Below are 25,551 nucleotides of genomic sequence, written 5' to 3' on the forward strand. Positions count from 1 at the left end.
ACTTGTGCTGGTGAATGGTAGCAATGGGACTAATGACAGTGCTGGGTTGATTTGCTGTGAGAGAGAGAAACAGATCAAGGATAACTCTGAGGTTACAAGCATGGATGACCGGAAGGATGGTGGTACCCTCAATAATAAAAGGGAAATTTAGAGGAAGGGTGGGTTATAAAGGATATATGATGAGTTCTGTTTTGGGGTAGGTTGAATCTGGGACATCCACGTGCAGACTGATGTTAAAGATATGGGACTGGAATATTAAAGAGACTAAATTTGGGAGTCATCAGCAGAGATAATGGTGGAAAGAGAGAGAGAGAGAGAGAGAGAGAGAGAGAGAGAGAGAGAGAGGAGAGAGTGAGATTGTGAAAGAGATACTGAGGTGGGGAGAAGGTTCAGTGAAATGGGGAAAGAGACAGTCAGAGAAAGAGTGAAACAGTGAAAAGCAAAGAAGGTAAGGACAGAGCCCTTCAACTTGGGAAGGGTATGATCATCTGTGAAAGGAGATTGAGAAGAAAAGTCAGAAAAATAGAGAAGAGCCAAGAGATAAGAGTGATTTGGAAGCCAAAGGAGCTTCTATAATCCAAGAGGAGAGAATTGTTGACAAAGTCAAGATGTGAACTAGACCAGATTAAGACTCTAGTCCAGCCCCATTATTGTACAGAGGGGTAAAGCCCTGGGAGGTAAGGCTCCTTCCCCAAAGTCATGTAACTAGCAAGTGATAGAGCTGAGATGTAGACCTGCATCCTCAGACTTCTTAGCCTGCCTATAGACTTTCCACAGAACTGCACTACCTCCTTGTCAGTAAGCTTCTCTTAATTATCAGGTTCTGTCATCCCCTAAACTAAGGTTGCATTTGAGGTGGGGTGTCTGTCACCGGGCCTCCTAATCCCCTAAGCCAGGGCTGTCACTGAGCACGCCTGTTTATTTACAGTTGGGTATGCTTGGTAATGCTATGCCAAGCTCTCAACTGGAGGCAAAGAAGGTGAAGAGGGACAAGGAAAAGGACCAGTGGAAAAGAAGAAGAAAGAAAAGTTGGAGTGGAGACTCTCAGTTCCCCTTCTCTGGTCATATGAATGAGACAAGACAGTGAAGGGAGGCAGGGAGGTCTAGAGGAATATGATAAAGTGAGAAGGAAAAAAATGTGGATGGTATTTGGGAAAACTCTGGTAATTTAAAAGTGATCAAGGGTCTAACACCGCCCCCCATCTCCCACTACCCTGCTTTTCTTTCTCCGTGTTCCCAAAAGAACCAATGAGGCAAAAATCCTCCAAGGTCATTATCCCTTCACTCCCTCAAGGGAAGAAATCCTGTTGGTCTCTAGGTGTTAGAGAAATCACAGTCATAGGACCCTACTGGAGATGGAACCGGACCTTATAATAGAAAATGTTACAACCAAGATGCTTAGAACCTAAGGACCACTTTCCTATCCATGGGCCCAAGATATAAATGAATGAGTCCTCTGCAGGGTAGAAGGGGGTGGCATCCCAGCCAGAGCCTCACAAAGAATTCTCCTGCATGGGAAAGAAGCCAGCAGCCTGGCCTGATCCTTCTCTGCAGCAGACTTTGCAGCAACTGCAAGGTGATCCTAAGCTCCAGAATCAGAATTCTCTGGTAGATCAATAAGTCCCACCCTTGATCTCAGTTACAGACTATAAAAACTGTCCAACGGAATGACTTCCTTGTTGTTGTTGGGTTTTTTTGGGGGGGTTAATGCAAGGCAAAGGGGTCCAGTGACTTGTCCAAGGTCACACATCTAGGTAATTATTAAGTGTCTGAGGTCAAATTTGAACTCAAGTCCTCTTGAGCCCAGGGCCAGTGCTCTATCCACTGTACCACCGAGCTGCCCCTTAGAATGACCTTTTAACCTTTGCCTAAACATTTTCCCAACAGTTGACCCAAAAATTTTAATCAGCTTCCCCCCCTTCCTTCTTTTAGTATCTAGAGTTTAGAGATTGTTTAGGTACAACCATTTCATTCTATAGAAGGGGAAACTGAGTCCCAAGAGGCTATAGAATTTAGAGGCAGGAGGGACCTTAGAGAACATTTAATATAATCCCAGCTCCATGCCTTTGCTCACACCATCCCTGGGCCTGGAATGCCCTCTCTCCTTCTTGGAACCCCTCAATCCCTTGAAAGCTCAACTCAAATTGGACCTCCTCCACATGTCAATCAATCATTAAGCACATTGTGTTAAGCAATGGAGGTACAAAGAAAGACAAAAGACAGTCCCTGCCCCCAAGGAGCTCTCCTTGGGGAGTGATGGAGGACCTAACATCTCCCATCTCCTACCCCCCTGCTTTTCTTTCTCCATGTTCCCAAAAGTCTCCTGGGGGGAGACAACTAAATACAGACAAGATGAATGAGAGTCAATCAACAGAAGAAAAGCAGTAGAATAGAAGAGATTGGAAAAGGTTTCTTGTAGTACAAGGGGGGATTTTAGCTTGTCCCATCTTGATTTCTCAACCCCATCCCCCCCCCTTTTGCCTGCTGTAGGACCTCCCCTTCAAAATTAACTGTGATTTCTTTTGCATACAATTTATATATATATAAATGTGTGGTTGTCAGCTTCTTGAAAGTAGGGATGATATTTTTTTCTTTGAGCCCCCAAAATCTAATACAGTGCCTTCCATATAGGAGACACTTTAAAATTTGTTGATTGATGGTGCAAAGGCAGCTAGGTAGCTCAGTACATGGAGCACTAGCCTTGGATTCAGGAGGACAGACATTCGAATTTGGCCTGAGACATTTGATACTTATTATCTGTGTGACCTTGGGCAAGTCACTTAACCCTGATTGATAGCCAGGTCTATTTCCAGTCATCTTGATTCATATCTGGTTACTGGACACAGATGATTCCGGAGGAGGAAGTGAGGCTGAGGGGCAGCTAGGTGGCACAGTGGATAGAGTACCAGCCCTAGAGTCAGGGGGACTTGAGTTCAAATCAGCCTCAGATTCTTAATACTTACTTAGCTGTGTGACCTTGAGCAAGTCATTTAACCCCATGCCTTGCCCTGCCAAAAAAAAAAAAAAAGAAAGGGAAAAAAGGCGGGGAAAGAAAGTGAGGCTAAGGAGAAAGTGAGGCTGGTGACCGAATATAGCACCCCCTCACTCAAATCCAATTTATGTGCTTGTCATAGCATCACATCTTGGTCTTCTTCAAGAATAAAGGACAAACATCATCACTACCGATGATGCACAAAATGTTTTCATGTTTGAGCCTCATAAATACCCTGTAAGGAAAGGAGTAGTAGTATTATAATCCCCATTTTACAGATGTGAAGACTGAGATATGGAGAAACTTGATTCCTTTCCCAAGATAATGCAGTTAGAATTTCTGAGCCCAGATTCAAACCCAGCTCTGCTAGTCTTCATATTCAAAGTACTATTTTAGGATTATTCACCAGTTTGGGATTATCTGTGCTGTCTTTGTCCCACAGTATGTGATGGGAGCCATGAGCTGAGAAATAGCTGTATTGGTAGTTATCCATCCTCCCCACCCCCTCCTCATAACCACCCTACCAAACAGGGCTCACATACAGGGCAGCCACTGCAGGGGCATCATGAGGATTGTTCTGAGCTGGCGTTAAGCCCAGCCACCCCCACCCTTCCTGGAACCTGTCAGAGCTCCTGGGGATCTTGCTCCCAAGGCGTGATCAGATGGCCCCCATAAATCACAGTAACACCCCTCCATATCTAGCCCTAAAAAGGCTGGCTTCTGCCAGGAGAGGCTTCAGGGACAGGTGGCCAACTGTGGTGCCAAGGCCTTAAGGGAAGCAGCTACCTTGGAGAGAAAAGAGATTAGGCTGGCCCACAGTCCCTGCTCCATGCCCACTGTGAGCCTGGTTGGTGGGGAGGGAAGGGACAAGGCAGCTGAAAAAGAGGCATTTTGGTCTTAGGACCTAGACCCAGTGATGGGAAGGCTCTTGTCCAGGTCATATAGAAAAGTAAGGGGCAACCCAAGTGTTCTCTCCCCTGGGCCAGGATTCTGGCTGTTTCCCCATGTCACTTCATACCTTTTGACTCATTTCTGGGAATGAGGGAAATGCAAAACTACAGACTCCACTTTACAGATAGGAAAACTCTAGAACTCATAGAGATAGGAGAGGGGCAGCTAGGTAGCACCAACTCTGCAGTCAAATGGATCTGAGTTCAAATTCAGCTGTGTGACCTTCGACAAGTCATTATAATCTCATTGCCTCATCAAAATAAATAAACAAAAACATAGAGATAGGGGGAGCAAGTCATATTTCCCTAAAACTTAGATGAAGGTTAACAGGAATAAAGACTTAAAGCTAAAAGGGACTATGTGATATACCAGTGATAGACCCAAGATCAAATAAATACTAAACAAAAGTCAGGATTCAAACTTAGGTCCTCTGACTCCAAACCCAATATTCTTTCTACTAAACCATGTTGTCTTCCCAATAGAAATCCTGGAAAGAGCCTTGGCTCTGGCCTGAGGGAAGGCCTGGGTTCAAATATGATCTTTGGATAAGTTGTTATGTCTCTCTTCTACCTTAGTTCTCTCACTTCTAAAATGGGTATAATAAAGCTGGAATAGTCACCTTATGTAAGTGCTATATCCCTAGACCCCAGAAGCAGCTAGATGACATAGTAGGTGGGTGCCAAGTGGGAATCTGCAAGGTGAACTTTGGAGGCAAAAGTCCCTGCCTTTGACATATATTAGTTGTGTGAAAATGGGAAAATCATTTAACCTCTCAGGAAAGGCAATGAGCTGATCAGTGGAGGAAGTTTCCATACCAGGAGTTCATATCATTGTGAAATAAATATCTTCATAGATAGTAGATAGATAGATAGATAGATAGATAGATAGATAGATAGAAAGACAAACATATATACACATATCTCTATAGGTGTATATATATATAAAACAAATGTATGTATATACACATGTATAGTTCCACTGGGCTGTGACCTTAAAGTAGAAAGAGAATTTGACAGATCATCATAGTAGAAAATCCTGGATTTGGAGTCCAATGGCCGAGTTCAAATACAGCCTCAGACACATCCTACTTATGTAAGTCATCTGACCATACGTCCCTCAATTTCTTTATCTGTAAAATGAGGCAGTTCCTATGATCTCTAAATCTCTGACCCTCTGATCCTGGTTCTTCCATTTAGTACCTTTAGCAAATAGTTTAGTAAAGATACTAACAAGTAGGAGTGGCTAGGTGGCACAATGGATAGAGCACCTGGAGTCAGGAGGATCTGAGTTCAAATCCAGCCTCAGACACTTAATAATGGCCTAGCTGTGTGGCCTTGGGCAAGCCACTTAACCCCATTTGCCTTACAAAAAAACTTTAAAAAAAAGATACTAACAAGTAGGAACAAGCTTGGTAAGTCTTAGGGCTCCTATTTGCCATCTTTGTGATCTTGGGCATAGACCTCAGCTAAAGTGCATTATCAAACAATATAGTTAATGATTACAGATCAAAATGTCTTCCAAGGAAGCAGGGTTACTGAGAGGTAATAGACATGGGAGTCAGAATAACATACTTATGTTTGTTTATGACCAGAATGAAAGGATTTATTTTACTGGACTTTTATTTTTTACATACAGTTTGTCTTTTCTTTCTCCAATGGGAGGAGTGAAAGGATGGTAGAGCACAAGATACCAGTCATGGTGGTCATGGAACCCACTGAAGGGAGGGGTGGGGAGGAATAGGGATAGGTAATTTAAAAAAATGATGGAGGAGGCATCTTTTTTTTAAACATACGGAAGAGAATACAAGGAAATTCAGAAAGTGACAGACTAACAAGATAGCTTTGAAAAGTTGCATGTAAAAAAAGAAAAAGAAAAAAGTTGCATGTTGAACGTAAGTCATATCTCATAGAGACCTGCAGTATCTTTTTTTTTCTTTTCTACTCTATATAAAGAGGTATGCGCTACTTGGTGAGTGGCACAGGGCCCTGCCAGCTGCAATTCTCTGGGGTTACTGTGACCCTGGCCAGGCTCTTGCCCACAGGGTCCAGAGACAGGCGGAAAGCAAGGGCTATCACCTTGTAAACACCATCAGCTCTTGTCCCCTCCAAGAGTAACAGTGAATCCCCTTGCCCTTGCCCCCACACTAGGCAGATGATCAGAGGGCCTTGAGTACTTTCTTTCACCCCCCCTCCCCTTCTCAAGCTGCCAGAAGAGGTTGGCATTAATGAGGCCCAAGGCAGATGGTGTGATTGAAGTGGGTTCTATGCCTACCAGGGCTGGTAACTCATCCACTACCCCCATCCTGCCCCCATACTCCACCCCCAATCCTGCCTCTTTGGAAGGGTGTTGGGAACCTCCTCAGGTGAGGAGGAACCCAAAGAGGTTAGGGAGGACTGCTAGAGGTTGTTTGGGACTTCAAGTAGCTCACTGCTATATTCCAGTACGAGCCCCAGAGGTCCTAGTCTAAAGCTTAGCAGACTGAACCAGGATAGCCTTCTCCCCTGTTGATCTTTCCCTTCTAAAATCTATTCAGAACTCTGGAAAATCTTCTTTGACCCCTCATGACTCAGGTCATCCAAGGAATTCCCTTAACACTTATCTAATGCTTTTACTGCCTAACTTAGAAACAGGCTAGGAATTCCTCGGGTTAGGAGCTGCCTAACTGTCTGGCAAGAGGTTCCCTGAGTCTCCATTGCATTGGGAGATCCTTCTCCTCTCTCTCCCCACAGTGCCTAGTATGGATGTTTTGCAACTTCAAGGCCTCATAGAGCCTATAGAACACGGAGTCTTCCTCTGTTCTCCTACACCAGGGCTCTAAGAACTTGTGAATGGGCTTTAATCTTTTAGCGACTATATTTGAATAGTATTGGATCCCTTTATAACATATATTTTATTTGATGTCTTCAAAAACATGAGAGTGCTACCATATTAGCAAAGGAGGGTGGAGGTTAAGAACTCTTGTTTTATGCTATTGTTTTTTTAACTTATGGAATAAAACAAGCATTTCTGTAGCATAGTACATTAAAAGGGATAATTGCATAGGAAACTGCAACTCTACTATGTACAACTTGCTATTCCTTTCAGATATACAACAAAATTATTATGCAAATTTCTTCTTTTTCTTCCTTCCCTCCCCCTGCTGCCCTAGAGATGGCTGCCATTAGACACAAATACATATATACACTTATATATATATGTGTAAAATTATTCATTATATACTTCTATTTATCAATTCTTCCTCTGAATGTTGAGAGTATCTTGCTTCATTTGTCCTTTATATTTCATTTGGGAATTTATAATATCAAAATGACAAAATTCTTATCCTTAAAAACAGTACTGCTATTGTGTATAGGAGGGTTCTCCTGGTTCTGCTCATTTCATTCTTCTTTGTTTCCTGCTGAATTTTTCTCAGCTGCCTTACCCCCCCCCCCAATGGCACCGTCTGGTCCTTCTATACTTGCTTTGCAAGGGGGATCTTTGCAACATGACTAGATTTTTGGTCTATGACCCCTAAAAGCAGACCCTCAGTAAGAGTAGCTGTCTTTGGCACAGCTGGCACCAACTGGGAACCCCCTAGGCTAGGGAGAATGGGCTTCTTTGTTGTTTGGATTTGGAGCCTGCTCCTAGAATAGCTGTTTGTTCAAGCCTGGTGCCTGGGGAGATGGGGGTGGAGGTGGAAGGCGGGGTGAGCCTCTGTTGTGGGGCTGAGACATTAACCCTCAAAGTCCTATTTGGGCAGAGGAACAGTGAAATTAATGATGAGGATAGTATCACTTATTAATAATAATGATAATAATTGACATTTCTATAACACTTTAAAGTTTACCAAGTCCTTGAATAGATTAACTTTATAATGATTCTATGAGGTAGGAGGGGGATTACAGACTCTATGATCCCCATTTTTCACATAGGGAAACTGAGACTCAGAAACGAAATGACTTGTCCATGGACAGAGGGAACAAATGTCATGATTAACAGACAGATCTCCCTGGTTCCAAATTCTTCATTTTATTCAGTAGACTAGGAAGGGAAAAGAGAGAAAAGAGGGAGAAAATGAAAAGGGACTTAATGGACTTCTCCCAGCGCATCTGTACTTCGGAGGTTATCTGGCGTCCAGGGGCTAGTCTTTCCATGTCCAAAAACTTGAATTTCATGTTACCCAGAGTAGATTGGCTTTGAAAAATCAGCATTATTCTAACCACACTCAAGGGAAAGAAGCTGAGTCAGCAATTGAAAAATCTGAGTTTTACTTAGAATCTGCCACTGGTTAGACCTCAGTTTCCTCATTGGCAAAAATAAGGAAACTTAGATAAATGATCTCTGAGGCCCCTTTCGTTTCTGACATTCTCAGTTCTAGGGTCTTTCCAGTCTCAGGCATTATCTGATGTAAAGTCCCTTCCAGCTCTGATAGCTAGAATTCCATTAGACTTATTCATGAGAATGATTGCCAATTTTTTAATTTGCTTTGGGAATCAAACCTTTCAGTAAAGAGGATCCTAGACTCTGTCACAGAGTCTTTCTTTGCCCTTAGAGCACCAGATAAACACTGATGCATTCTTCCCTGGATTTCCTTTCCCTAGACTTTTCCTAATCAACTCCCCTTCCCTATTAAGATTCTTAAAAAATGGGACTGACTGCCTAGACTCCCCCCCAGGCTCCACTTCCCCCTCCCTTTCCTCACACTTTGTTGGAGTCAGAATGTTAGGATACAAATTAGTAGCTTTCTTTAGAATAGATGCATTTTAAATTGACATCTTTTTAAAAGACTTTCAAGAAAAACTCGGGTCCCTAAGAGATACCCTGGCCTCTAGGAATTGAATTTCAAAGATACTTTGGTTTCCCTGGCGACTAATTCAGGAATCTCTAAGGACAATTGGGCCTACAGATGGCTGATCTTACCCAGTTTCAGAGGGGCATTCCTTTCTAAACTCCCCCCAAATTCTGGGAGTGTTGCCTATTAGTAAATATAACAAAACCCTAGAGTGTCAGAGCTGGGAAGGCCCTTAGAAGAGAGAATGGCAGAACTGGTTGGGTCCTTAGAACACAGGATGTCAGATCTGGAAGAACCCTTAGAATACAGGATGGCAGACCTGGGAGGGTCCTTAGAACATTGAATGTCAGAGCTGGGAGGGTTCATAGAACACAATGTGAGAGCTGGGAGGGCTCTTAGAACACAGAAGGTCAGAGCTGGAAGGGCTCTTAGAACACAATATCAGATTTAGGAAAGCTCTTGGAACCCAGAATATCACAGAAAATATCAGAGCTGGGAGAAGTTTCAGAGATGGCCTAGTCTAGTCCTTATATTACAAAGGAAGAAACTGAATCCCTAAGAGGGAATGTGACCCACCCAAGGTCACACAGTGAGTTAGCAATGATCCCCTTTGTTTGACACTCATCCTTACCTCCGCCTTTAAAGCCAGTGGATTGGTACCCTTTGCAGAGACCTGGCATGGTATGTTGGTGTTTTGCTAACAACCTCCAAGTGAAGCCCACATAATCCCTCTATGATCTCTTGTCCAAAATTAGCCTCACAAGAACCATCAAAAAAGCCAAGTCCCAGTCCCAGGGGTGGGCCTTCTGCAAGCTTGTAAAATCAGTAGAGTTGATCTTTGGGAGCTACTGCCCACTTTCTCTCCCTCCTCCCTCCCTCCCCTGCAGGACAAATCTCTCCAAGTGTTGGTTCTCCTGAATCCTTCAGCAAGTTGTCATTTGGGAAGGATGTGATGAACTGGTTCACACCAAGGTGTCAGTGACTAATAACGGCACAGTGGGACTCTCCATCCCTGGTGTCTATATACTCTCTAAAGCTGAGATAATCTAGAGCAGGGTGGGAAACTTCTGGCCCTCTGACCCTAAAATGCTCATGAAGCTTTCCTTCTGAGGCTGCCATGGCAACCGCAGGTGGGATTTGAAATTCAAAAAATCTGGGAGTTTTTTTAGGGGTGAATTGATTAAATATTTAATCAATATGGCAGTCTAATTTTTAAGTTAATAATTTGCTATGGCCTTGAGTGGGATATTCCCTCTTAAGAGTTCATATTCCTAGTGAAGTCCTCTCAGGGTTAAAAATCATTAAACAATGACAAACTATTGCACTTAGACTATTCTTAGAAGAAAGAGGGAGAGAGGCCTTGCATTCCCAGTCCGACACCCTCCTGATTCTGTTAGGGAGGGAAGTAGTGGAATACTTCCAGAGAAGAGACCTTGCCTCCTTAGTTAGCCACCTGTTTGATGATAGACTGAGAGAACAGCAGCCTGCCTTCTCTTGTTTGATGATAAGTACCAAGACCTAGATAGACAACAAAAGGTCATATCATTCTGATACCCTCGCCTTTTGAACAGTGAGGTAATATTTTATGAAAACATTTTATTCTTCTCTTTGTTACTGGGTAGATTTTTTGCATAAAGATTGTAATTCTGAAAACCTTAACCAATCAGGTTGGAAGAGAGGGGCTAGGGAGGGGGGTATCATGCTGGGCCATATAATCTTGCTTGACCATCACCTCAGGGAAGCTCCTTGGTCTCCACTACCTTTGTGAGACTTGGAGTGTGCCCTTTTCTGCAGAAAAGTCAATATAAACTTTCTTTTTTACTCAGAGAGATCTCTATATTTTTTTTAATGGATTTTTATCCCACACAGCCTCAAATGGTATTTTAAATATCCAAATGATCCTTGACAGAAAAAAGGTTCCCCACTCCTGATCTAAAGAAAATGCATTACAAATAGAGACAAGTCAGTGTGGAGACAATTTGATTTTGAGGTGCTTCTTGGTATTGGCACATCTTCTTTTTTTAGGTTTTTGCAAGGCAATGGGGTTAAGTAATTTGCCCAAGGCCACATAGCTAGGTGTGTCTGAGGTTGGATTTGAACTCAGGTCCTCCTGACTCCAGGGCAGGTGCTCTATCCATTGCACCCCCACATATTCTTAATGACAAGCTTAGTAGTTGTGTAAATTTGGGTAAGGTAATTCTATTCCCTAGGCTTCAGGTTTCTCATTTATAAAATGACTGGATTTGATGCAATGTCTTCTGGCTCTGATATGCTGTTCTAAGGACCCTCCCAGCTCTGACATCCTGTGTTCTGAGGACCCTCCCAGCTCTGACATCCTGTGTTCTAAGGACCCTCCCAGCTCTGACATCCTGTGTTCTGAGGACCCTCCCAGCTCTGACACCCTGTGTTCTAAGGATCCTCCCAGCTCTGATATTCTATCTTCTCTTCTAAGGACCCTATCAGTTCTGACATTCTCTGTTTTCAAGGCCTTTGCTCCTCTGACCTTACATTGAAAAAAGGCTCATTCTAGTTCTGAGATTCTAGTTTTTTAAAATAGTCTAAGATTTCATCCCCCTAGTGCCATATGGAAGCATCTCCATGACCCAACTCTTCTCCCTTTTATAGTGCAGCCCCTGCAGATGCCAAGACCTTCAGCTTGAAACACACAGATGGAGTACAGGTAGAAGCAGTGATTAACGGGCAGGCTGAGGAGACTCCAACCAATGGCAAGCAGCGATGGGCCCTCTCCCCCACCACCACCCTCCGTCTCAGCATGAGCCAACCCAGCACAGAAGTCAGCAGCGACAAGGTACAGGAACCTGGAGGGTTGGGTTTTGAGGTAGGGGGAGAGGAGAGGCCCCCACCAAGTCTGCAGAAGGAAGGGGATTCTTGAAGTTCAAAGCACTGTGTTAGCATTTTTATCTTGAGCACTGCCTTTATCAAAAGTCTAAAAATAGGGGCAGCTAGGTGGCGCAGTGGAAAAAGCACCTGCCCTGGAGTCAGGAGTACCTGGGTTCAAATCCAGTCTCAGACACTTAATAATTACCTAGCTGTGTGGCCTTGAGCAAACCACTTAACCCCATTTGCCTTGCAAAAACCTAAAAAAAAGTCTAAAAATAGGAGAAAAAATCTGTCTTCAGATTCACCCATAAAGTTTCATAGAAGAAGGAAATGCATGGTGGGAGAGAGAGCTGGTTTAGGGGGCTAGGAGGTGGAAGGTGGGAGGTTTGCATCATGTTCTGGAATGTCATAAGTCTTCTTCCTTTTTCTTTCTCCCACTGTGGATCCCCAGCTCACTGTCAACTATTATTCAGAGGAAAGCAATATGCCCATTGATCAAGCTGGCCTATTTCTCACAGCTATTGGTGAGTGATAACCAATATTGCAGAGATCCTGCCTCTTTTAAGACCTGATATTGCCCTCTTAGCGTCACATAATTCTTGTCTTTCGGTGCCTTAAAGCATGGGACATCAGATCATAGAATATCAGACATGGCAGGGGTCATAGACTATAAACCTTGGATCATAAAATGGCAGAGCTGGAAAAGATCCTTAGAACAGAGAATATCACAGCAGAAAGGATCTTAAAATACAGAATTTCAAGACATAGAATGTCAACTGGAAGAGACTCAAGAGCATAGAATGTCCACGTTAAGAAAGGGTGCTAGAGCAGAAGAGTCTGGAGGACCCTTAGAATACAAATGGCAGATCTGAAAAGGGACCTTTGGACAGAGAATATCAGAGCTGGGAGGGCCTTAAAACATAGAATTTCAAATCTGGAAGAGAACCCAGAATATCAGCTAGAAGAGACTAGAGCATAGAATGCCCTAGATAGAAAAGAGGCTAGAAAAGAGAATGTCAGAACTGGGAAGACCATTAGAACACTGGAAAGAAACCTTAGAACCCAGGATATTAGAACTAGAACAGAACCTTATAAGGAACAGAGAATGTCAGAGCTGAAAAGGGACCTTAGTATTTGAGTTGTTTGAATGTATAATATTATGGTGGATAGGACCATCTATTCCAGCCCCCTCATTTTATAGATAAGGAAACAGAGGCCTTGAGATTATTAAAGGTCCCCCATTGAGTTGATGCCAGCATATACCCATTTTCAATCACATTTGGCACAGGCAGCTTTTTCAGTTCCACAGTCTTCTCATGAATAATGCAGTTCCACCAAAGGATGCAAGGAGTGTCCAGTGCTCTTTGACTCTGGGCTCTAGTACCCAGGACATTCTGCCAGGGCTCCAGCAGTGAACTAACCACCCCAGATTTCAAATTCCTCATGCTGGTCACTGTGGGGAGACAGAAAGGAAAAAGGGACTTGGGTGAGGGGACAGGAGCAGAGGTAGCAGACCAGGGGTCTGAGAGCCTGTAACCAGAGCTCCCGGGATGGTAGCCAGCAGAGTTGCAGTGACCAACTCAATGGACATAGTGACTAAGCTGTGTCAGGTAACATCCCTAACTCACCCTTTTAGAAACATAATCTCCTGTGACCCTGTTCTGAACAGAGTTGGGAAGAACCCTGGCAGGCAACCGACTTGGGCTGTGTAGCCTGTGGAGAAAGACTACAACGGGGAAACAAAATTTCAGGAAGGAGGTATAGGGACACAAATTTCAGGGGAAATATCAGGGGAAACATACTTTTAAAGTTTAGACTTTCCTCAAATAACTCCATGTCATAAATCACTCTCTGATTTCCATGCCCACCTTACAGATGTAGAAACTGAGACTCAGAAAAGTCACTTAGGATATGGATCTGAATTTGGAAAGGACCTCAGAGGTCTTCTAGTCCATTCCTGTCATTTTACATTTAGGAAAATTGAGGCACAGGAAGACTAAATGTCTTAACCTGAATTTGTACCAAGTTCCTTTGAGACATTTAGTAGCTGAGTGACCCTGGGCAAGTTCCTTATCACTATTTGCTTCAGTTTCCTCATCTATAAAAATGAGCTAGAGAAGGAGATGGCAAACTGCTCCAGTATCTTTGCCCAGAAAACCCCAAATGGGGTCCCAAAAAATTGGGCACAAATGAAACAACTGGACAGCAATAAACCTCTGAGTCCAGAGGCCCTTCTCTTTCCTCTGGACCCTACTGAAGGGTTATCCAGGTAGCAAGAATTCAGAGGCTGAATCTGAACCCTCTGCCTCCAAACTACTACTCCTTCCTCTACTACACACTTCTTATTTGAGAGGTCCCAACAGCATAACTGATTCCTTGTGAAGGGAAACTATAGACGGGGAAATGGTCCTTGCCCTAGACAGATGGTTAGATGGTCTTCTGAGATCATCAACTTCTGCTATGAGAATCTGTGGTTTCTTAGAGAAAGGAAGTTTTGGACTCCACCCCCATCATCCAGGTGACAGTAAGAGAGCAGGAGATATTAAGCAGAATACACTAAGATGCAGGAGGAAAAAGTTGGATCTAAATCAGATGCTCTGCCTTCAAATGTTGACTTGGTACCACCCATGTGACTGGGGCAACTCCTTTGTAAAGGGATGGGGCTAGACTAGATGGTCTTGATGCTCCTTCTAAATCTCTAACTCAAGGATCCCAAATCCCATCCATGAGTCCATATTGGGGGACGGACTTGGGAAAAGGGTGAGCAGGTAAAAGAAATATAACTGTGAAAAAGTGCTGTGTGGATGTATCTTAAATCAACTTTAAAAGAGAAATAAGAATCCAATACACTGGGACCAATAAATAGTACACGCTAACCTTGCAAAAGTTTGTAGGTTCCCCAGTCACTGTCTAGAATATGGCTTGGAATCAAATGTAGTGAAAAGAACCCTGAATTTAGAGTTCAGGAAGCCAAGACTTTTCATGTCTCAATTCCTACTCTGTTCCTGACTTATTGGGAGTCTTTAAACACATTAGTTCACCTTTCTTGGCCTCGTGTGTTTCATCCACAAAATGGGTATAATATTTGTATTTCTCGTCTCAAAGGCTCTTGAGAGGATCAGCTGAGATCATGAAAGTTTCCCAAGTGTCCTTGGAGAGCAGGGAATGTTGAATTTTTTTGCGGGGGGGATTCCCCTGATACTTATCACAGTCTCCGAATATAGAGAATTTTAATGAATGCTGATTGATCGATCAGTGTTTTTTGCTTGGTTATTGTTCTGACCTGTGATTTCACAAGTCTAAAGAGTCTTCTCCCCCAATGCAAGTTGGCAATTTGGCTAAAATGTAGGAACTCTTTATACCCCGATGTTTAAAATGAAGCCTGGGCACAGGGTAAGGGCTTAATAAATACTTGCTGACTGACTAAATAACTACCTTAAAATAAATAAATGAACATTTAAAAGATGTGTAAAAAATGACTAGATAAAAAGTTAAGGTAACAAGGAAACTATCCTTTATAACAAAATGTTAGAGGAAAGAAGTTCCCCAAAAAGCAACCAATACATCCACAATGCCTCAGAGTACATATAATACTCTGAATCCCTACTGCTCCACCTCTGCAATTAAGGGACAAAGGATTTTAAATATATTCATATTATGGAGGCAGCTAGATAGCACAGTGGAAAGAGCTGGAGTCAGGAGTATCTGAGTTCAAATCCAGCTCAGACACTTATTAATTACCTAGCTGTGTGGCCTTGGGCAAGCCACTTAACCCCACTGCCTTGCAAAAAAAACCTAAAAAAATTTTTTTAAATATATATATTCATATTATGATAGCACATTTATGATTTACAAACACTTGTTTTATAATATCCCTGGAAAGGAGGGAGAACAAATATAATTATCTTTTTTTCTTTTCCTTTTTTGGATCAATCATGATTTCATAAGTAAAAGGAACTGACTCCCAATGAGGAGCTTCCTTTACCAATGTAGACCAGCAGCTCCTAGACAGTAAACATTTATTAAGAAAATACTATTTATCAAGCATTGTACTAAGGACTGGTGGTACAAAAAAGAGGCAAAAGATAGCTCCTGCCCTCAGGAAACTTACCGTCTAATGGAGGTGACAGTGAGCAAAGAAATATATCAAACAAACTATAAACAGGATCTACTCCTTTGTAACTAGTGGTCTTAGAGAATCATCTGGGCCACCTAGTTCATTGGGTTCATCATCATTATGTGTCAGTGGAGGGATTTGAAGTCCAAGGCCAGCTCTCTACATACAATCCTACCCTTTATGCCCATTTCATAGTTGAGAAAACTGAGGCTCAGAAAGGTCAATATAGGAATTTTTGCCTTGATTTCCCTACTATTTAATATGCCCCTATTAAGAGGAAGACAATAGGGTTATTTCTGCAAGGCCTCAGTCTTGGGATAAAAGCATCTTGAGTATCAATCTTCCCCCAAAGCATTTCCCCAGTTTAATTATCCCAATGAAGGCAAGGCTAGAATACACAAAGGGTCATATGTAGCCTAAGGAGGAGCACTATATGAAAATGGGGAAGGAGATCATGAAATCATAGATTTAGAGTGAGAAGGAACCCCAGGGGTCCTCTAATCCAACTACCTCATTTCACAGATAGGGAAATTGAGGCCCAGAGTGCTTGTGACTGATTGAAGATTACACAATTAATTAGCAGAAAAATGGGGTTTGAGTTTTCAACTTGCCATCTGGGAGCATTGCCTTGGTTCATGGAGAGGGATTTCTAGGCTAATATTTCCATGCCCTCTGTCCCCTAAAATCCAGAACCCAGCTCAACATGATCACCCTAATTTGCCAGCTCCAGGGTTAGCCCCCCATCCCCCAGCATAATACAGTTGCCAGGTCTGCCTTCTACTCCAGGAAGCCAAAGAGCTGGGCACCTATCCATTGTAGGGAGAAGGGGAGGGCAGGCCTGTGGAAGGGTATTAACACCTAGAGCTCTGAGGATGAGGAGGGAAGAGAGGGGACCAAGGCAAGCAGGCAGCAGCCTCTCATGCCATCCCCACCCCCTACATTACCCTGAACCCAATCCCCTTGACATTTCCCCTTAATCTGCTCCCCCGCTGGTAGATGAACCACCTGATACCTTGGAGCTATTTTGGGAAACTGACCTAGGAGCCAGAGTCTTTGGAAAATTTCTCCCTGGACTTAGAGATCCCAAAACCTTGTCCTACCACCACCTCCAACTCAGAAAGAGACAAAGACGGGGGGGGGGGGGGGGGGGGGCATAGGCAGAGACAGTGACAGAGAGACAGAGAGACAGGATAGAGAAAGAAAGGAGTCTAGAAGCAAAAAAGAGTGGAGCCTTCTGAGGAGATGGAACTAGTGTGCCTAGCCCTCTCTCCCCAGTCAAATCTCTGATGAAGGAATTTAATGGGTTTAATGATGATGGGTTTAAGTCCCAACTCAGACACTTATTAAGTGTGAGACATTGGGACTTCGTTTCTTCATCTGTACAATGAGGGTGATGAACTCAGCAGCCTTTAAGATCCCTTCCAGTTCTGAATGGAAGTCCCTTTGATTATGTACGCTGGTAAGATAGTCCACCAAGATCAGATCATAGGAAGCAGGGGGTTGTAAGTGGAAAAATTAAAGGGGGACAGGAAAGGGAGTACATAAATTGATGATGTTTATCTTTCATCCTCAAAGACAGTGACATCAGGAAGGTGAAGCCATGACATGCATGTAAATTGAATTTGAGTGAGGAGGATGCTGTGCTAAGTCACCAGCCTTCCTTTCTCTTCTAGAGCCACTGGGTCAATAATCATCATAATAACAACTCTTATAGTGTTAATATCTTATTAACATACAAAAATTTAATAATTTGTTCCCAAACAGGCCCATGGATTTAGGGAGGGTTGCAAACAATCATTTTTCCCATTTTACAGATGAAGAAACTGAGGCTGGGGAAGGGGAAATGACTTGGTCAAGGTCATACTACTAAAGCCAAAATTTCAATTCAAATCTCTTACCTTCAAATATAGTCCTTATTCCATTACTCCAGAATTCTATTTTGCTGTTTTAAGGAAGACACGGAGACTCAGATTTGGAGGAAATGGGGAAGGGGTAGGTATAGAGAAGGATGGGGGTAGGGAGTGAAGTTGCTGGCCAACCCATCCCTGAATTCAAATCTCTGTGACAACATACTATCCCAGTCAACTGTGGTCATCCAAGCTTTCCTTGAAAGTCTCCAGGAAAAAAGAGCTCCTAGTGCCTGGCCCATTCTGCTCTTGGATAGATCTCATAACAGTGAGGAAGTTTTTCCTTAAGCTGAGGCTAAATGGTCCCTTCTGCAGCTCCCTCCCCGCCCGCCCCACTATGGCTCCTAGTTCTGCTCTCTACGGCCAAGCAAAATAAGTTTAATTCCCCTTTCAAACATGCCAGCCCTGGAGAATCTTGAAAACAACCAGCCATGAGGCCCTGGAGTACTGGGCATTATGCAGTAAGAATGCAGTAAGAAGCGGGGTTGGGTTTAGAGACCAGACCAGAGGCTTGGGGATCCTTAGGCCTGGGTTTGATTCTTGCCCAACTTACATTCTAACTACTTGACCATAAATTAAGTGACATCAGTCAATCTAGCAGAAAGCATTTATTAGCACCTACAAAATATCAGACTCTAGACAAAGGTTCTAGGGAGAGAAAAGCAAAGGTAAAACAATACCCCCCCCAAAGAGCTTACAATCTAGCTGGACAGGCAATCTGAACATAGAGAGTTTGGACACAAAATTGACAGAAAATGTTTTGTGAGGAAGGCACTAGAAGCTTCCTGGAGACAGGGTGATAAAGGTCTTCTTGTTGAAGATGGTACTCAATCTAAGTTTTGAGGAAAGCCATTGTGACTAAGAGACCACAGCAGAGGAGGGATGGCATTCTAGATAATGAGGTGAGGCCAACAAGCAGACTGGGGAGCACCATATGAAGTCAAAAACCAGTCATAAAAACTCTCCCATTGGGAAAGCTAAGGTCCATCTACCTCCCAAGTGGTAAATTTGGGATTCAAAACCATGCCCTCTGAGACCTAATCCAGGGGTCTAAATATATCATAAATAAGAGAACTTCTCCTTTGTGACTGATAAGCTTGGCTCTAAAGACTATTCCCAAATATCCTAGAAGATACCACTTTGAAACATATACTGTTCAGTGGATTAGACAGAAATTCTGAACCATTTGTGGGAGAAATCTGTCTCTTTGAGAGATCCCTCTTGTGTTAGGACCCTCCTCTTCTCCCTCACCCAAGGAGATGAGAGCCCTTGCCAATAGAACTGACCTAGAAATGCTCCCATCTCCACTGGAGTCTGAAGCTTCAGGTCATGCTCAGTTGAAGGGTAAGACTCCTGGCAGGTTCCCTGGGCAGGAGCCCATGACCATGTTCTTTTCCTCCATGGTGCCTCTAAGGAATCAGAATGGAATTCTGAGGAGAGGTAGTCTATTTTGTATCTGAGCAGGAGTCTCTAGCTTAGCAAGGATTGCCATTAAATTCTCTGGCCCTCGGTTTTTCTCATCTGTTCAATAGGACTAGCTACTTCAGTGGAGTTTTTATGAGGAAAATGTTTCATAAGCCTTAAAGTATTACAGAAATGTGAGTTGTTTCTATTATTGAATTCTACATTTAGGTAGCAGACAGGGGTAGATTGGATTTTATATTATCTAAGGTACTGCTGAAATGGGCTAAGAATCTCAGAGATGGAAATTATCTCAAGAAGAATCTGGTTCAACTAACAATTGAACAGGGAACCACTTGTCAAGGATGATATAAAAGAGGTGTCCAATCTGGCTCAATCTCAAACACATACTAGGTGCTTAATAAATGGCAACTGTTTGCCAATCTCTTTGTGAAGGCTTCTGTAGATAAAGAATTCACTGTCTCCCAAGGTGGAGAAGCTAGGTGGTGAAGTAGATAGATCACTTGGAGTCAAATCTGGCCTCAAACACATTATATGATTGTCATCTAACAGGAGGAGGGATAGATGATGCAGCAGCAGCCATAAGAATAGCAGTAGAGTAGGTTAAGGGAGTAGTTTTCAGTCTGGTGGAGGGGTGGTGAGGTCTGATGAGCATTAGACTCAAAGTTCTGAGAACCCCAGTTCAAGTTGTGATTCTGAGACTAGCTAGGAGACCTTAAAGGAGTCAATAATACTAAAATCAATAATACTAATTTCTCTAGTGCCTTAAAGGGCATTCCCACTACCATGAATTCCCATCTCTGCATAGACCATTCAATTTATCAACAGGCATATTTTTAAATGTGTTTCTTTAATATATTAATTTAATCATGATTAATTTTAATTATTAAATTAGTTTATCACATAATACAATATAATTACATAAATTAATATATAACAATATATTATGATAATATGATATGTGATATATAGTTTGTGTGGTTATATAATTATATGTAGTATAATATGCAACATATAATTATATTATAAATTATACTTATAAATAATGTTTTATTATGATTTTGATACTAGGTTATTAAGTTAATTTTATTAAAATGTTATTTACACTATTAATTTATGATAACAATATTTTTACCCAAAATACATGTTAAAAATTTTTTTAACATTTTTGAAATTTTGAATTCCAAATTCCATCCTCCCTCCCTTCCCTTCCCCTTCCCTAAAATGGTAAGCAATCAGATATAGGTTTTATATATATATATATATATATATATATATATATATATATATGCAATCATGTAAAATATTTCCATACTTTTCATTTTGTACAAGAAGATAAGAAGATTCAAATAAAAGAGAAAGGAGGGAAGGAAGAGAGAGAGAGAGAGAGAGAGAGAAGGAAAGAAAGAAGGAAAGGAAGGAAGGAAGGAAGGAAGGAAGGAAGGAAGGAAGGAAGGAAGGAAGGAAGGGAGGGAGGGAGGAAGGGAGGAAGGGAGGAAGGGAGGGAGGGAGGGAAAAGCAGCATGCTCCAGTCAGCATTCAAACAATATCACCTCTCTCTAGAGACAGACAGCATACTTCACCATTAGTCATTTGGGATTGTCTTGCATCATTGTATTAAGTCATTCACAATCCATTGAATAACATTGCTTTAATAAGCATTTATTAAACATCTATTGGGCACTAAGGGATACAAAGACTTGGTTTCCTAATCTGTAAAATGGGAATAAAATGTTTGTACTCTCTGAATCCCAGGTTTTTGGATCACAATTGGTCCTCATAAGGGCAACTAGATTGTGTAGTGGATAGAGCACTGGCCTTGGAGTCAAGAGGATCTAAATTCAAATTCGGCCTCAGACACTTAATAATTGCCTAACTGTGTGACCTTGGGCAAGCCACTTAACCCCCATTGCCTTAATAAATAAAAACAATTTTTAAAAATAATTGATCCTCTGATCAGATCAAGGCTAACTTAAATGACCCCAATAAAGTCTCTCCGAGCTAGCCTGGGAAATGAAGGAGGTGAGGGAAAGAGAGAGGGTAAAGACTATTCAAGTGAGATGCAGTTCCTCCCTTCCTAGTCCCAGAGAAGAAGGGAGGTCTCCTCCCTTCTGTCTGTCAGCCCAGGAGCAGCCCCTGACAGCCCAGATCAGGAAGCCCAATGACTGTGTCTTATTCACAGAGATCTCCCTAGACGTGGATGCAGACCGAGATGGAATTGTGGAAAAGAACAATCCTAAGAAGGTAAGTCAGCATTCTAGTTGCCGCCATGCCCAGTAGGACTTAATGCCCCAGTAACTGGTGACCAGTGGGTCAGTTCACATCAAGGATTGCAATTACCTCTGCCTGCCTCAGTTTCCTCACTCACAAAATTGGGACAATAATCGCACTGCCATGCCAGGGCTGTTGAGAGGATCAACTGAGATAATAATTGTAAGTTCTTAACACAAACACTTAATAAATCTTTCTTCTCACTTCTCTCAATAAGCCCAGTGAACAGAGCCTTTTCCCAGGTATTTATAGGGAGACTGAGTTCTTGCCTTTATTGTGTTCCCAGTCTTGGGTGGAGAGGATAATTTAGTTCTTGGCCTCAGGAAATTCCCAAACTGAAGGGGGAGAAATGAATATATGCATGAATGATTGAGTGATGGTCTTTTTAAGTATGCTAACTATTCCTAGCACTGTCCTTGGTGCTAGGATGCAAATTATAAAAAGGAAAAGGAAGGAAGGAAGGAAAAAAGAAGGAAAAAAGGAAGAAAAACTATCTCTGACCTTAAGAAGTATATACTCTAAAAGAGCAAATGTGGTAGCAAGTACAACATTTTACAAACCTTAAAGTGATATATATATAAAGATGATATAAAGTGTGAAAAAGGTGATGTATAAAGGATATATTTTGTTTTTTTATTTCTAGACATCACTTCTTTTTTTTTTAGGGTTTTTTGGCAAGGCAAATGGGGTTAAGTGGCTTGCCCAAGGCCACACAGCTAGGTATATTAAGTGTCTGAGACCAGATTTGAACCCAGGTACTCCTGACTCCAGGGCCGGCACTAGCCACCTAGCCGCCCCTAGACATCACTTCTAAATAAGAAAGAAGGGCGACCCTATGCATAGGGAAGCCTCTCATGAAGAAGGCCAGGGAGCAGAATTCTGGGTCTGAGTTGGGACAGAATGTCCTCACTAATGAAGACCCTTAGGCCCCAGGTGGTAGTGAGGGATCTGAGTCAGAGACATAAGCTAGCTGGGAATCACTCTCAAATTGAAGAAGGAAAGTACAGGCCCTGTCTCCAGAGAACTCCCATTTTACAGATGTAGAAACCTGGCCCAGAGGGTGTAAGTAACAATCTCAAGGTAAAACAATAACAGTTCTAGAATTAGACACCAGAAGCTCCAAAATGCCAGATCCAGTGCTTTCCCCAGCCCTCTCTCTATCTTCTCACTCCCACTATACATCAAGGAGTGAAGAGGTCATAAGACTGTTAGGGATGAAAGAAAGCACAGCCTCCAGGGACAGTGGTGCCCTTTCAAATTTAGCACCCAATAAATCGTGCTTCCTAGAGTCAGCCAAAATAGAAACCTGCCCTGTAGAAAGCCTCATTGTCTAGGTTTCGAGCCAGAACACATTAAAAGAAAGCCTGTCTGTGTAACCCTAAATCACGGTGGATTGCTGAATGGGGAGTGGGAGGCAGGGGCCTCTGTCCAAGTCTTTGATAAATGGGCTATGTGACCTTAATTATATCACGCCCCCTCTCTTGGACTCCATTTCTCTGCATTGACAAGTGGTTGATGAACTTTGTCATCTCATGATCTCCCACTGAAAGCTTCTGTACCTTCCCTTCTCCCAATAAAACAAAGTCAGCTGACAAGTCTGCCTCCCAGAGGCAGGAGGGGACATTTGTGCTAGATCAGACAAGGTCAGTGCCCAGGGCCAAAATAAGGGACCTCAGGCCCCACTGGATTCAAAATTCCATCTACCTATACTATTTTAGACTCTCTGGGCTCCAGTTTTATCTTTTAGAAAAAGAAGTTTGGGATGCTATTGTTCTGTAAGAAATGATCAGTTTTAGAGAAGCCTAAAAAGATTTGTCTGAACTGATACAAAATGAAGAGAACAGAACCAAGAGAACAATGTATACATAACAGCAACATTGTAAAGACAAGCTTTGAAAAATATAAGAATTCTGATCAGTTCAATAAGCAGCCATGATTCCAAAAGAATCATAATAAAGCATGCTGTCTAGCTAACTTTTCACAGAAAGGTGATAGATTATAGGTATAGAAAGAGACATATTTCGGATATGACCAATATGGGAAGGTGTCTTTCAAAATTACTCATGTTTCTTAAAAGGGTTTTATTAAGGTGAATTTTTCTTCAATGAAAAACAATTTGGGGGCAGCTAGGTGGTACATGGATAGAGCACTGGCCTTGGAGTCAGAAAGATCTGAGTTCAAATGTGATCTCAGACACTTGGTCCTTACTAATTGTGTGACTTTGGGCAAGTCACTTAACCCCATTGCCTCACTAAAAAGAAAAAGAAAAAAAATAGCTTAAAAAAAAGTAACAAAATGAAGATGTTGGATAACCTCTAAAGTCCCAACCAGTTCTAAATCTATGAACCTGTGTTGCCCTGATAAGAAATGTCTGCTTTTAGTTCAGTTTAGAACCAAATCCCCTTCTCTAAGAAAAGTTCACCAAAGCCCCTTGCTCACATGAGGCAATGAGGTAGCATGGTGACATGGAGGCAAAGGCAGAAGGAATCATTGATTTTAGAGTCAGGAGATACCAGGTTTCAAATCCTTTCTCTGATACTAGTTATGTAAGCCACAAACACTAGACACTAATGACAAGTCATTGGGCCTCAGTTTCTTCCTCTGTAAAATGTCCATAATATCTATAATATCTCTACACAGGGTTGTTCAGTGAACCATTGAGCTTTCATAAAGCACCTACTATGTGTTTGGTACCCTGGGAGGTAAGGGATATCTTAAACATCCCCATCTAACAAGTGGGAAAACTAATTTGACAATGAACAATTTTTTTTCTGAGGTTATGCAATATATGGCAGAACTAGGATTTGAACCCAGATCCTTGAACTTCTGTCTCGAGGCCCTTCTCCCCCTCCTCCAAGCTTGAAGTGCACTTCCTTCTTTTAGTTGTCTTCAAAGCCCAGTTCAGATACCACTACTACTTAAAGTCTTTCCTAATCCTCCAGCTAATGCCTCTGAAAAACCCTAATTTTATTATCCTATACATACTTAAATGTGTATGTGTTATCTCTCCCAATAGGCTGTAATGTCCTTGAAGACAAAGACTTTCATTTTGTCTTGGTGTGGGAACTTTCTAAATGCTTTTGAATGGAATGATGAGTGTAGATATTATTAGTTCTGTTTTATATATGGGTAAACTGAGACCCAGAGATATGGTCATGTGACATGACTTCTGTCAGAGCCAAGATGTTGTCTCAAGTCTCCTGATTCATTGCGCTGCTCCTAGGATGCCCTTGATCTCTAGCTTAATCTATTCGGTCTCTAGGTCCCTAGGGAGGGAAGAATAGAACTGGAGTTGACCACTGACTCTATCTCTGCCCTTCTTACTTCAGTCAACTATGAGTCTCTCTCTGGACCCTGGGGCCAATGCTCAAAATGCCCACAGAGATGACCCTTCTCCAAAGCAATATACATACATGCATATATATATTATATATATAATATATATGTGTATGTATGTATATGATGGAAAGAGCATTGGATTGAAAATCAGATGCTTAGGTTCAAATCAGAGTTCCTTTCCCTGATCCATGCCTCAGTTTCCTCCATTGTAAAATTAAGGAATGGATAAAGGTCCTTCTGGCTGAAAATTCCATTGAAATGCCCCTATTCTTGAGTATCACAGTGAATAAAGCACTGGCCTTGGAGTTAGAAGGATGGAAGTTCAAATCCAGACTCAAACTCTTGCCACTTACTAGTTGTATGGCCTTGGGCAAGTTGCTTAACCCTGATTGCCTCATATCCCAGGAAATCTCCAGTCATCCTGATTCATATCTGACCATTGGACCCAGATGGCTCTGGAGGAGAAAGTGAGGCTGGTGAATTAGCACAGCCCCCCTCACTCAAATCCAATTCATGTGCTTGTCATGGCATCACCTCCCTGATGTCATGGTCTTCTTTGAGAATGAAGGACAACATCACCTCACCTCATCATAAGATGTTTTATAGGGTGGGGGGAATTAGCTTGTATTGGGCTTCTCAGGGGTAAAAGGAACAGGGTTTGATATTCACCTGATGGCCTGGCTTCCCTTGTCTACAGGCATCCTGGACCTGGGGCCCTGATGGCCATGGGGCCATCCTGCTGGTGAACTGTGACAGGGAGATCCCCTGGTTGCCAAAGGAAGATTGCAAAGATGAGAAGATCTACAGCAGAGAAGGTATTAGAAATGGGTACAAGGGATCCATTAGGTAGGGTGAGCAACATGTGAAAAAGAAGGAATGATGGTATCTTTTTTTTTCTTTTTCTTGAGAGTCAAAAGGGAAGAGAGGGGCAGTTTGGGAG

General features: G+C 42.3%; 1 protein-coding gene across 1 annotated transcript in view; it reads left to right on the plus strand.

Moving 5' to 3' along the window:
* The window catches only part of LOC141509079 (protein-arginine deiminase type-2), a 63,578-nt gene that overhangs the window by 3,911 nt on the left and 34,116 nt on the right, over nucleotides 1-25,551 (plus strand). The window contains exons 2-5 of the mRNA XM_074218294.1: nucleotides 11,340-11,523; nucleotides 12,007-12,079; nucleotides 21,184-21,245; nucleotides 25,309-25,426. Of these exons, the coding sequence (XP_074074395.1) occupies nucleotides 11,340-11,523; nucleotides 12,007-12,079; nucleotides 21,184-21,245; nucleotides 25,309-25,426 (437 nt within the window). The remainder of the gene's footprint in view (nucleotides 1-11,339; nucleotides 11,524-12,006; nucleotides 12,080-21,183; nucleotides 21,246-25,308; nucleotides 25,427-25,551) is intronic.

This window comes from Macrotis lagotis, chromosome 1, assembly GCF_037893015.1.
Source record: "Macrotis lagotis isolate mMagLag1 chromosome 1, bilby.v1.9.chrom.fasta, whole genome shotgun sequence".
In the NCBI taxonomy this organism is placed as follows: Eukaryota; Metazoa; Chordata; class Mammalia; order Peramelemorphia; family Peramelidae; genus Macrotis; species Macrotis lagotis.